A 13,297-nucleotide genomic window follows, 5' to 3' on the forward strand; every position below is an offset into this window, starting at 1 on the left:
GCGACAGAGAGAGACTCTGTCTCAAAAACAATAACAATAATAATAATAATAAAGACTCCCTCTCTCGACTGCGTGGAGAATAGCCTGAGGGGAACAGGAGTGGAGGCAGGGAGGTTCGTGCAATGTCCAGGCAGGGGATGCCAGTGGCTTGGATGAGGGCTTGAGACAACCTCTCATTGCCTTCACCCACTGCCACTCAGACCTTTCCCAGCATTTGCATTTTGCTGTCTTCAGTTCCTCCAAGAGAAAGATGAGATGCTGCAGGAGCTGGAAAAGAAACTGACACAGGTTCAGAACAGCCTCCTGAAAAAGGAGAAGGAGCTGGAGAAGCAGCAGTGCATGGCCACAGAACTTGAAATGACAGTCAAGGAGGCTAAGCAGGACAAGTCCAAGGAGGTGGAGTGCAAGGCCCTGCAGGCTGAGGTCCAGAAGCTGAAGAACAGTCTTGAAGAGGCCAAGCAGCAGCAGAGGCTGGCTGGTGAGGCCCCTGCAGGTGCTGTCCCCACCACACTTTTCTGTGGGGCTACAGCAGCCCTAGAGCAGCCACCTTCTCTCTCCCAGTGGCCACTTCCCCTTGCCCTCCTCCAGTGACTCACTGCAGACCTTCTCAGGGCCTCATCCTATACCTCACAGCAGTGGCCACCGCCCTCTTGAATTCCTTCACCCACTCCCAAGCTCACTTGCCCTCTGTAGTCACCCACCCACCATTCTCCCAGCAGTCTTGCCTGAAGACCCTGGCCCTTCCTGGCCACAGGGAGGCAGGGCTCTGTCCTTTGCACCACAATCCTCTCCATCTTCTCTAGGCCCTCATCACACAATTCGCTTCACCCTTCCCTGGCTTTTTATTTCCTTTCTCCTTTTTGCCCCCAAATACATTCTCTTCTGTGCAGCTTGCACTGTGGATGATGTCCTTGTCCCTCCACAGAGCCTGCTTTCTCAGAGATCACCAATAACTTCTTGCCTTGGGTACAGGGTTTCTCTGGGGGTGATGAAAATGCTCTGTAATTAGATATTGGTGATGGTTGCATGACTTTGTGATTATCCAAAAAAACTACTGAATTGTATACTTTTAAAGGGTAAATTTGCCAGGCACAGTGGCTCACGCCTATAATCCCAGCACTTTTGGAGGCCAAGGTGGGCAGATCACTTGAGCCCAGGAGTTCAAGACCAGCCTGGGCAACATGGCAAAACTTTGTCTCTACAAAACATACAAAAATTAGCCAGGCATGGTGGTGGACACCTGTAGTCCCAGCTACTTGGGAGGCTGAGGTGGGAGGATCACTTGAGCCTGAGAGGTCAAGGTTGCAGTGAGCTGAGATTACGCCAGTGCACTCCAGACTGGGCAATAGAGTGAAACTCTGTCTCATAAAAAGTGGGGGAGAGGGGCTAAATTTATGTTATATGAATTACTTATCAATTTATAAGATAAGATCCAAGCTTGGCTTCCTTCCTCACCCTCCTTTAATGCTGTGTTCCTTGATGCTGTGGCTACTTATGCCTCAAGGTTTGTTTCTCAGCTTTGGAGATATCACGGGTCCGTCTTTCTCCCACAAACCTCCCCATTGTTCTCTTTTCTCTCCTGCTCTGACTGTAGTCATCTAGAGACTCTCCTCCCCTTCTTACTCGTTCCTCAGTGAGCTCCCTCCTCTGTGTAGCTCCCTTTCTCTACAGGTAACTCCAAAACTTCAAGCCCCAGCTCTAACTTTGTAGCTGCCTTCCCCTCATACCCAGTGGAGGCAAAGGCATGGGCTAGAAGGATATTGCTGGAAGTTTTTCTCTATTCTAACGTATTCCAATTTTCCTGAAGCAGTTTTTCTTTTATGTCAGATTCCTGCTCAAGAACCCACTAAACCACATCTAAGTGTTTCTCTTAGGCTTCCAAAGTCCTCCAAAGCCACCCTCATCCATCCACTTACTCAACTGTATCGCCCACCATTCCTCCCTACTTCCCTTTCCAGTCAAACTGATGTCTTCTACCCTCCTCCCACACACCTTCCCCATTCTCCTCACCAGGCATCTGCTCTAGCAATCCCCGCCCCTGGAATTCCCTTCCTCCCACTTCTTTTTCTACATCTCAGCTTCTGTTCCTCCACTCATCCATCTCCAAGCATTCTAACCCATGTGGATCTCTCTTCCTTAGCCTAGTCGGTGTGAGTTTAACATGACAGTGTTCTGTAGGACGGTGAGCCAGTAAGCCTCCCTCGGGAGCCTCTAAACTCCAGGAGGGTCAGGATTTGTCCCCAGTGATAGAATGAGTCGCACAGGAGTTACTGAGAAATTTCTACCAATTTGTTTAATTTTAGTCCAGAAGGTGTCCACATCTGAGACAAAGACAGATAATTTAATAGAGCTCTTTAGGACTGATTGCGAAATGGAGAGAAATGAGGACAGACTGGGAATTGAAGTAGGGCACAAAATGAAAGGAAAAACTCTTCAGCCAGGCTGCTAAGAGTGTGATCTTCATACACCCTCCCTTCTCACATGGCCATCTCCCTGCTTCTGCAGCTCAGCAAGCAGCCCAGTGCAAAGAAGAGGCTGCGCTGGCAGGCTGCCACCTGGAGGACACCCAGAGGAAACTGCAGAATGGCCTCCTCCTGGACAAGCAGAAGGCAGACACCATCCAGGAACTACAGAGAGAACTTCAGATGCTACAGAAGGAGTCCTCAATGGCTGAGAAGGAACAAACCGCCAACAGGTGCCCAGGCTCACCTCCAGAGAGAGGTTCTGTCCCTCTTGAGCCAGCTGGGCCCTCTGTGGGCAGCTGCCCAGGCGTGGGAGAGCAAGGACTTCCCATTGGGTCAGCTCCTCAATCTGCCCACATGGGCACTGAAGTCTGTCCTCCTGTGGCTGTTATTTTGCTTTAGAAAACGGGTGGAGGAGCTGTCATCAGAACTCTCTGAAGCCTTGAGGAAGCTTGAAAATTCAGACAAGGAAAAGAGGCAGCTTCAGAAGACAGTGGCTGAGCAGGATATGAAAATGAATGACATGCTTGATCGTATCAAGCACCAGGTATGACGGGCAGGCAGATGGCCCATTCAAGCACTTGCTCTGCTTAAGATAAAACACAGGCCAGGAGCAGTGGCTCACACCTGTAATCCCAGCTCTTTGTGAGGCCAAGGCAGGCAGATCACTTGAGCCCAGGGGTTCCAGACCAGCCTGGGCAACATAGCAAGACCCTGCCTTACAAAAAAAAAAAAAAAAAATACAAACATTATCAGGGCATAATGGCACATGCCTGTAGTCCCAGCTACTTGGGAGGTTGAGGTGGGAGGATCCCTTAAGGCTGGGAGATTGAGGCTTCAGTGAGCTGTGATCGCACCACTGTGCTACAGCCTAGGTGACAGAGTGAGACCCTGTCTCAAAAAAAAGAAAAAGATTAAATATATCAGTCATTATTTGGGAAGATGTCACCACCAATCCGTGCAAATTAATTGACCAGAATTGTGTTAGTATGCTAAGCCAGCCACTCAGTACCAGCTCCCATTACCAGTAAGAAGCATTTTCAATAGTTAACCTTAAAATTAATCAAACGACAATGTTGTTCTTTCTAGGATTCAAAAGCTATTCTTATCAATTTATTTATTTTTTAAATAGTGCCCAGCGGCAGGAGATAATTGTCAGTCAATTTAAAGTCTTTGATCTCTGAGTTACTCTTTTTGTGCTCTTCTAAGATTTTTTAAACTTCATTCAAAAAGGTTTTTGATAAAGATTTGGAATCTTCCTAATCTTTGGGAAGAATTGGTGAGAAAGTGGGAGAGAAAGCTGGTGCTTAGGAATTGGATCAATAAATAAAATAAATTGGTATATCTGACTGAATAATGAAAAAATGTTACAGGCATTGGAGGAAACCTTTCATTTTACATATGCTATATAGCTAAGGAATTGTCTTCTTCTTCATCTCAGCCATGCCCTGTGTGCAATTGTCTGTATTTTTCCCCCAAATATAATATAGTCTAAGACAGTCTTTCAGCTCAGTCTTTATTTTTTCAGCACAGGGAGCAAGGCTCCATCAAATGCAAGTTAGAAGAAGATCTTCAGGAGGCCACAAAGCTTCTGGAGGACAAACGGGAGCAGTTGAAGAAGAGCAAAGACCATGAGAAGCTGATGGAGGAAGAACTTGAAGCTTTGCGGCAGGAATTTAAAAAGAAAGACAAGACGGTGAGTGGGAGAATCCCAGGAGAGCTGGGTCAGGAATCCAGAGTGGGACATGACCCCACCTGGGCCTGGGGGGATGCGGAGGCCCTGGATGCTCAGAGCTTAGGAAAGACGGGAGGGATAGTGGGAAAGGCCAGTGAGGAGGGGAGCGAGAAGGCCTGAGCTCCCACAGGGTGGAGATAGAGCTGGGGGAGAGGGAGGGTGGAGTGGGGCTTTTATAGTTATCTGAGATTAACACCTCTTTGCTGTGCTTTGTTCTTTAATGAGGGAACAGTTGAAAGAGAATTCCAGAAAGTTGGAGGAAGAAAATGAGAATCTCCGAGCAGAGCTACAGGGTTGTTCTACACAACTGGAATCCTCTCTCAACAAATACAACACCAGTCAGCAAGTCATCCAAGACTTGAATAAAGAGGTGAGTATACAGGAACCCCAAGGGAGTGAGGAACTTGAACCCTATGACCCTTAACCTGAAATCTGTACCCACCTCTCCTCCACACAGAAATGCAGCTAACTGCTCAGCCAACTGCAGATCCCGGGCCACCTGCAGCTCTACTTCCCTCCCCATTGGCACCTGGTTGCTGAGCCAGGAAATGTTTCTTCCATATGTGGAAGGTCTCATCTCATATCTGGTGGAGCCCCAAGCTATTTGGGCTTTGGCATCAAGTCTTCCAATGTTACATTTTAGACCAGAGTTGAGTGAATCCATTTTGGGGGGCAATTTGCTAGGGAACACTTCCAAAACTTGTCACAAAGCACATAAAGGAGATGAAAGGGGGGACAGTTATTTTTCATTACACAAGTAAAAATGACAGAGAGGAGTAAATAGCATCTGACATATGCTAAGCACTGTGCTTGAATTCAGTCATCATTTATTTATCGTCCACTTAAGCTCTTTACATGGCTTCCATCTGCTTTACTGCCAAAAAGAGAGACATGATAGAGGAAAGAAAGATGGAAGGCCAAAATCACTGACCAGCAAGTGATGGGATGAACCACTATTTGAACCTGAATTATCCAGTTCTAACACCGGTTCCCTTTCTCCCTCATCATAAGCAGCCATACTTTCTCCAGCTAAATCCATTCCATCTTTCTGGGCAAGAGAAAAATATAACACCTTGGTAGATGGTCTCTTGGGCTACAAATGAAAGGCCAAGCAGCCCTTATTCCCTCATAATATAAAAATAAATCTTAAAGTAGTATGACTTTTCTAAGTGTAAAAATAGCACTGCCCAGTAGAACTTGCTGCCTTTCTGTGATGATGGAAAAGTTGTATGTCTGAGCTGCCAGTACTACATGTGGCCATTGAGTGATTAGAATATGGCCTAGTATAACTGAGGAACTGAATTTGTAATTGTAATTAATGTTAAGCTTATTTAAATGTAAATAGCCTCATGTGGCTAGTGGCTACTATATTATACAGCATAGGCCTAAGCCACTGATGTTCTCAGTGTTGTCCTCCAGAGATAATAATCTCTCCTTGAGTGTGATCCAGAGTTGAAGTCTGAGTCACTGAGATCCCTAAAGAACCTCCATGAATATATGGGATACTCAGATTCCTATGTGTTTAGTATGGACCTATTGTCATATTTGCCAAAAGATAGATAACCAAGTAAATGTGAAAGTAACAGCACTAATTTCAGAATACCTTTAATGAGAATCAGGAAGCTAAGGGATTTATGTGTGTGTGTGTGTGTGTGTGTGTGTGTGTGTGTGTGTGTGTGTATAAGCATCTTCAACTTTTAAAAAGCATACCTCACATATGGAAAACTTAATTAATTGAAACAGCCATTAGAAAGAAGCTTCTATTTTTTTTTCTAGAATGCACTTCCATTCATTAATATTCCACATTTTAATTTTAAAACTTTCCATCTGAAGCCAAGGCAATATACCTTGATATCTTTTTCATCTCTTTGATCCTAGAATATTTCCACAGTATTTTATAAATTAATTACTGTCAATAATAGGAAAGCTCATTTATTTTTTACATATTCAGTCTGTATTTGGACATTTTATTGAACTCACTTATAAGTTGTAATTGTTTTTTAGTTACTTCTCATGGATTTTTTTAAGTAGATGATTATATTATTTGCAAGCAACAACAGCAACAAGGAATACTGCAATAAATATTGCAGTATTCCTTGCAATATTTATATTTACTTAATTTTTCTTGCCTTATTGCATTGGACAGTACCTACAGTTTGATGTTCAACAGCAGCAGTGTTAGCAGGCATTTTTTTCTGGATCTTAACTTAAAGGAATGCCTCCGTTTTAGTATGATGTTCCCTGTAGCCTTCTTGTTTCTGGCTTTAGCAGGTTTTTTTCAGTTCCACATTACTAAGAGTTTTATTAATGTGGATGTTGAATTTTATCAAATGCTTTTTTAAAAAAAATTATTGAGATGATTATATCATCCTTCTTAACCCATTTCCCATTTAGAAAGAAAAAAAAGTGCAGCTCACTGCTAGTGCAGTATTCTTGGGGCAAACGGGAAATAAGTTAAATAAATAATGTGGTGAATAAAATTAAGTAATTAATCCTGATTTTGGCCTACCCTTGCATTCCTAGTATGAGTCCTGATTGTGCATCATGTCTCATTCTTTTAATATAACATTTGGCACATTCTAAGAAGTGAAATAAGGTCAGTATGATAGGAATGCATTGATCAAGGGAGACATTGGTATAGAATGAGATTAGAAAGGAAGCAGAGACAGACATTCTGGCTTCTGTTAAGAAATTTGGGGTTTTATTCTAAAAGCAACAGAAAGCCATTGATGGATTTCCTCAAAGGGACAGGGGAGGTGATTTGATCTCAGTTTTCAAAATATAACTTTGACTACTGTGTGGAAATGGATTGGAGGGAGTGGTAGGTATGGAAGTGAAGAGACTATTTAGGAAGGTATTGCTGTCCAGGCTACAGTGGTATCAGTGAAGAAGGAAGGGAGCAAATTCAGGATGTGTTTTGGAGGTCTAGCTAGAACTGACCAGTCTAGCTGATGGAATGAATGTGAGAGAAAGTGAGGAATCAATGATGACTTCATGAAATTCACCTATAAAACTATCTAGACCTAATACCATTGACAGCAGAGAGAGTAGTTCTTTTATTAGAACTTTTACTAGAACTTCTTGGTTCTATAATTTACATACGTCTATATGTAGATTTTTAGAATCTTTCTCCAAGCTAAACCACTCATGTTAGCAAAAATTTTTAAAGCTTCCATTTTAGCTTCTAGCTTCACTGTAATTTTTTTACACCATCCTCAGTTTTAGTGTCTTACCTCTATACTGACATTTCTCAGTTCAGCCATCACTTATCAAGCACTGACAGTGAATTATAGTTTCTCCAGTGATTCCTCTGGTTTACTGGGCAGACCCTGCTGACTCCAGGTTTTTCAGAAGTCCCCAGAAAAGATGCACTTCTGTTTTCAGGAGACCAAATTATTTCATCTTTAGGAATAGTTTCACCACCAGGGCATGTAAAACATAATGTCAGAAGTCCAATCTACCGCTTTTTATCTCACTAATTCCCAGGGCCAAAGGTACTCAAAATTGTATCTGAAAAAGTAATAAACTTGAAGCACTGAACAGTTACTGGAGATAAAACAAGAAAACCCAAAAGAATGTGTTTCTGTGTGCATGGCCACTTTCAGATGCAGGTGTGCTAGAATACCAAAGAATACAAGTCAGGCATATGAATTTCTGAGGTCTCCCTCCGGCTTCCAGACTCAGAAGCAGATCTCTGTCCTGTACTTAAAGTATATAAGAAGGCTAGTTTCTGTGTGTGTCTGTGACAATAACTCAGTCGTATAGTAAAACAAAGCCCTTTTTACACATATCACCTCATTTGATCATCATAAAAACTCCATGAAACAGTTAAAATGATTTCAATTTATGGAAGCAGAAACTGAGGCCAGAGAAATAAGTTAATGATAGAACCTGGACCTCAACCCAGATTTTTCTGACTCCGGATCTCAACTTCCTTTTAACTATACCGTGAATGCTCATTACGAAATTGAAAACAGACTTCAGTTTTTAAACACACTTCTACCAGAACTACATGTTCCCTAACATGTTGATCAATTGATCCCTAACTCGAAAAATGCAATATTTCACGTGACACAACAAAGACCATTTTTGAGCATTTCCTGAACCTCTGTCATGTGCCATGCCCTGAGTTATAGCAATGGGGAAACAGCAGGAAACAAAACACAGGCACAGTCCTGCTTTCATGGCACATCAAGTCTAGTGAATTACATCAGGAACTAAGCGAGGCATAAAACAGAAAGGAAACGTTGTTATCATGTCCACTAACCTCAAATCAGATTCCAGGTCTTTATTAAAGGCTGCAGAGTATGTGAAAGGGACTTTTTTGTGTACTTGGCATATCATGCCCCAGCACCGCTGGTACTCCTGGTGTTTGAGGGAAATGCTAACTAGAAAGGGAAATGTGGCTGAGGGGTGCAAAAGAGCCTGGAAAGACAGCTCTACCTTTTACAGCGGTGAAGTGAAGATGTGAGTGTTAACACGGACTCTGCAGATTGCTGCAGACAGGAGAGAGCCTAGCTCTTGTTCATTCCTATAGGCACAGAGAATGCCTCTATGACCCTGAGCTGGCACCCTGACGGTTCTGCTCTCCCTCCTTAAAGATAGCCCTTCAGAAGGAGTCCTTAATGAGCCTGCAGGCCCAGCTGGACAAAGCTCTGCAGAAGGAGAAGCACTATCTCCAGACCACCATCACCAAAGAAGCCTATGATGCATTATCCCGGAAGTCAGCCGCCTGCCAGGACGACCTGACACAAGCCCTCGAGAAGGTGAGGCCACACCCTCTAGTCTCCAGGGCTGTTTTCAGGCAAGGAAACGTCAAGGTAGCGGGAGAGGCATAGGAGCCAATTTCCTGCCTATTGACTGTCTATGGAGCCATCTCAAACCCTTGTGTGGGCTGGGATGTCTGTGCAGAGAAGGCCTGCTTTCTCTTTGTGAGGCTTGGAGTTGGGTGGAGGGCGGAGGAAGAGGACAAAGATCAAAACCAAATCTAGCAAGCCTTTCTGCCCATGGGTGACTCGGGGGCAAGGTTTTCCCAAAGTCTGGATTGTCAGGGAAATTCATGCCCCATCTTGTGCTGATCATGGCTGGCCCATCAATTCATGGGATTGGAAAGAGAAGAAATGGAGGGAGTGGGTAGGGAGGAGAAAGCAGGGTGCAGAAAACCAACCACTGTCATTTCCCACCCCTCTCTGGGAGACTAGGCAAGGTGACCGTCTGTGTCACCCTGAGCAGAGAAGGGACTGGAACCCTCCTCCATTCAGGACTCAGCAGAGAGAGTCAAAGGCTCTGACAGCCATTCGTCCTCTTTGTCTTTTCCGGAAGCTCAATCATGTGACCTCAGAGACAAAGAGCCTGCAGCGAAGCTTGACACAGACCCAAGAGAAGAAAGCTCAGCTGGAAGAGGAAATCATTGCTTATGAGGAAAGGATGAAAAAGCTCAATACGGAATTAAGAAAACTGCGGGGCTTCCACCAGGAGAGTGAGCTGGAGGTGAGGAGCTGCCAGGGGCTTGGGCTGCCTTCCTGGTAGGGGTCCACAAGGTCACCTCTTGCATCCAGAATTATTTAGCACTAAGCCATTCCCTTGGGCTGTTAGGTTCCCTCCACTTTCTTGGCTCCCTGAACTTCTGACAGAGGCAGCAAAGATCGGAGCATGGGTGCCCTCTGCTGGCCGCTGGGAAGAAAATACCCCCAACACGTCTCCCAAGGCCCCGGAAGCACCCTCTGGCCTTGTGGGTCCTGGGGTCAGGGAGGCCAGCTGGAGTCCCCCTCCTCACTTTGCTCTCCTGAGTAGGTGCACGCCTTCGACAAGAAGCTAGAGGAGATGAGCTGCCAGGTGCTGCAGTGGCAGAAGCAACACCAGAATGACCTCAAGATGCTGGCAGCCAAAGAGGAGCAGCTCAGGGAGTTCCAGGAGGAGATGGCCACCCTGAAAGAGAACCTCCTTGAGGACGATAAGGAGGTGGGCATGCCTCAGCTTCTGCGTGCCTCTTCTCAGTGCCTCCAGGCACATCCTATGACCACCCAAATGCCAGACAGCCCTTGGTGGGGGTGGGAGAGCCTGGGAGCAAAGGAAAGGTCACCCCCTCCATTTAGCACAAAGCAAGGGCCACAGCTGCTGGTTCAACCCACCTGTGTTCTTGTGGCTTTGTTGATAGATACTCAGCAGAGCGAAGGCCCCATTCTAGAGAAGAGACTGTCAGGTACACCAGCTACCCCTGACCTAGTCCACTGGGTGCCCTTCCAGAGTACATCCTGACACTTTTGGCAGCCCTGGACCCTACAGTAGAATGGGCTAAGTGACCTTCTGGGCTTGTCCCAGGCCCACCTCCCTGAGCAGTGAAGTTCATGGCAGGAGGCCGCAGGACAGCTCAGGTGGCCACCGGGCCTTTGCTTGAATTACAAAGAAGGCATCTTAGGCCGGGCACAGTGGCTCACGCCTGCAATCCCTACACTTTGGGAGGCCAAGACAGGAGGATCGCTTGAGTCCAGGAGTTTGAGACCAGCCTGGGCAACATAGCAAGACCTCATCTCTACAATAAGTTTAAATGTTAGCTGGGCATGGTGGCCTATGCCTGTGGTCCCAGCTACTCGGCAGGCTGAGTGGGAGGATAGCATGAGCCGGGGGAAGGTTAAGCTGCCGTGAGCCGTGATCACGCCACTGCACTCCAGCCTGAACAGAGCAAGACTGTCAAAAAAAAAAAAAAGAAGAGAGAGAGAAAAAGAAGGCATCTCTTCCTCTTCCTCCAGATGTTTTTCTTCCATCTGTTAGAAAATTGGCTTAGCATACTTCTTTTTTAGGAGTCACTTTAATGCCTTCACACTGAAAACTGTCATTATAAGTGTACAAATCTATGTGTCTCTGCCATAAATGGTGCCTTCTCAGAGATGTCACCTTTGTGTGAGATGCCACCTGCACAAGCCAGAGGGGAAGGCCTGGTGGCAACTCCACAACTCTGGCCTCGGGTTGGACAGCAGAGTCAAGTTTTCTTTTCCCAGGAAGATAGAAGAGGCCTGACTCGGAAGGAGGGGTGACAGACCTGTGCTCCCACCTCTGACTGTCTCGTTTTCTTCTTGTACCCAAGCCCTGCTGCCTGCCCCAGCGGTCTGTGCCCAAAAACACCTATAGGCTCTACCGAGAGAATGATCAGATTATGACCAACTTGGAGCAATGGGCAAAACAGCAGAAGTGAGTATGGGAGGAAAAAGGAAGGCAGGGTCCGAGGCCTGGACTGAGCCGAGGAGCCACATGGGTGCCAAAGATTACTCACACACACCCCTGCACTCCTGGAAAACAGATCCAGTCTCAGCCCACACCCAAGGGATGGAAATAAGATGTAGAGGAGGGCTCAACCCTTCAGGCAGGCCTGGAAAGCCCTCTGCTGACCTGGAAACAGCGGCGGCAAGAAGGAAGGGGTGCTTTGCTCAGCAGCAAGAAGGAAGGGGGACATTGGCTCAGATGTCCTCCTCCCATCCCGGGATCCAGCTTCACTGCCTGGCCCCCTTGAACTCATTCCCTTGAACGCACCTGGGGCTCACAGGGATTTTGCATAGGAGTTGAGTTCAGAGAGTCCTCTGAATTCCCAGGTGCTAGGAAGGCCCGAGCTCTGGGGACAGGGTGGTGCATGGGGGACCTGGGATGCAGCAGCAGTCTTGCTGAGAACCCAGCATCCCATTCAGCCAACCGCACCCTTGCTCACGGGAGGCTGGCGACTGGCTGCTCTTTTCTCCTGTGATTTTATTACAGGGTCGCCAATGAGAAACTAGGAAACAAGCTCCGAGAGCAGGTGAAATACATCGCCAAGCTGAGTGGTGAAAAGGAGTAAGTCATCTTACACCACCCTGGCTGCTTCCTGGGAGCTGACAAGAAGGGTCAGCAGGGAGCCAGGGCTGGCTTTAGCCCTTGATAGGGGGATCAGCCCAGGAAAGGCCTGGTGCTTTGGAAAGACCCCCAGGTCCCGAATCTGCATCTGTGTGACCTTGGGCATATCACTTGACCTCTCAGGGCCTTAGTTCTCTCACCAAAAATCCAAAGGGAGTTTAGTAGTCCTTTTGCTCCTTCCTGCTCTCATGGTTCTCAGAGGTCAAGGGTGCTAAGCAGGGAACAGGCACTGAAAGGCAGACTGGATTAGTTAGGGCAGGAGCTGAGATGCTCTAACAGATCCCAAGTGAGGGAACAAACAAGGAACATCTCTTCATGAAATCATCAGGTGAGCAGGCCAGGTTGGAGGAGCCCTTCTGTTCCACCTGGTCATCTGGGGGCCTGTGGTCTTGCTTCCCCTCATGCTCAAAGCTGGGTCCACTAAGAGGGAGGTATGCGAGGAGTGTTACCAGTTTGAGAATGGAGGTGAAGGTATGAAGGTCTAAAACTGAGATTTTGGAGGTGGCGAAGTAACAAGTAACAACAAGCCTTAGGACAGCGCTTCCCAACCTTTTCTCAGGGAATACTTAGAAAACAACCATGCCTTACGTAACACCATGGATACTATGCAGCTATCAAAAAGAATGAGATCATGTCTTTGTGGGAATATGGATGGAGCTAGAGGCTACTATCCTTAGCAAACTGACACAGGAATAGAAAACCAAGTACCACATGTTCTTGCTTGTAAGTGGAGCTAAATGATGAGAACTTACGAACACAAAGAAGGAAACAACAGACACTGGGGTCTATCTGAGGGTGGAGGGTGGGAGGAGGGAGAGGAGCAGAAAATATAACTATTGGGTACTGGGCTTAATTCCTGGGTGATGAAATAATATGTACAACAAACTCCTGTGACATGAGTTTACCAATGTAACATGTACCCCTGAACCTAAAATAAAAGTGAAAATAAAATAAAAGTGAAAAAGAAAATGACCACAGTTTAGGATCACTTGAGGCCAGGAGTTTAAGACTAGCCTGGGCGACAGCAAGGCCCTGTCTCTACAAAAAGTTTAAAAATTAGCCTAACCAGACATGGTGGTGCACACATACAGTCCCAGCTAATTGGGAGGCTGGGGTGGGAGGATTGCTTGAGCCCAAGAGGTTGAGGCTGCAGTGACCTATGTTCACACCACTGCACTCTGGCCTGGGTGACAGAATGAGACCCTGTCTCTAAAAAAGG

General features: G+C 46.3%; 1 protein-coding gene across 14 annotated transcripts in view; it reads left to right on the top strand.

Moving 5' to 3' along the window:
• The window catches only part of PMFBP1 (polyamine modulated factor 1 binding protein 1), a 171,460-nt gene that overhangs the window by 155,634 nt on the left and 2,529 nt on the right, over window positions 1-13,297 (top strand). For all 14 annotated transcript variants that reach the window (XM_054453195.2, XM_054453193.2, XM_054453198.2 and 11 more), the window contains 10 exons: window positions 235-478; window positions 2,506-2,695; window positions 2,865-3,009; window positions 3,991-4,158; window positions 4,430-4,567; window positions 8,799-8,963; window positions 9,520-9,687; window positions 9,991-10,158; window positions 11,282-11,385; window positions 11,944-12,018. In XM_054453195.2, coding sequence (XP_054309170.2) covers window positions 235-478; window positions 2,506-2,695; window positions 2,865-3,009; window positions 3,991-4,158; window positions 4,430-4,567; window positions 8,799-8,963; window positions 9,520-9,687; window positions 9,991-10,158; window positions 11,282-11,385; window positions 11,944-12,018 — 1,565 coding nt within the window. The remainder of the gene's footprint in view (window positions 1-234; window positions 479-2,505; window positions 2,696-2,864; window positions 3,010-3,990; window positions 4,159-4,429; window positions 4,568-8,798; window positions 8,964-9,519; window positions 9,688-9,990; window positions 10,159-11,281; window positions 11,386-11,943; window positions 12,019-13,297) is intronic.

This window comes from Pongo pygmaeus, chromosome 18 (assembly GCF_028885625.2).
Source record: "Pongo pygmaeus isolate AG05252 chromosome 18, NHGRI_mPonPyg2-v2.0_pri, whole genome shotgun sequence".
Lineage (NCBI taxonomy): Eukaryota > Metazoa > Chordata > Mammalia > Primates > Hominidae > Pongo > Pongo pygmaeus.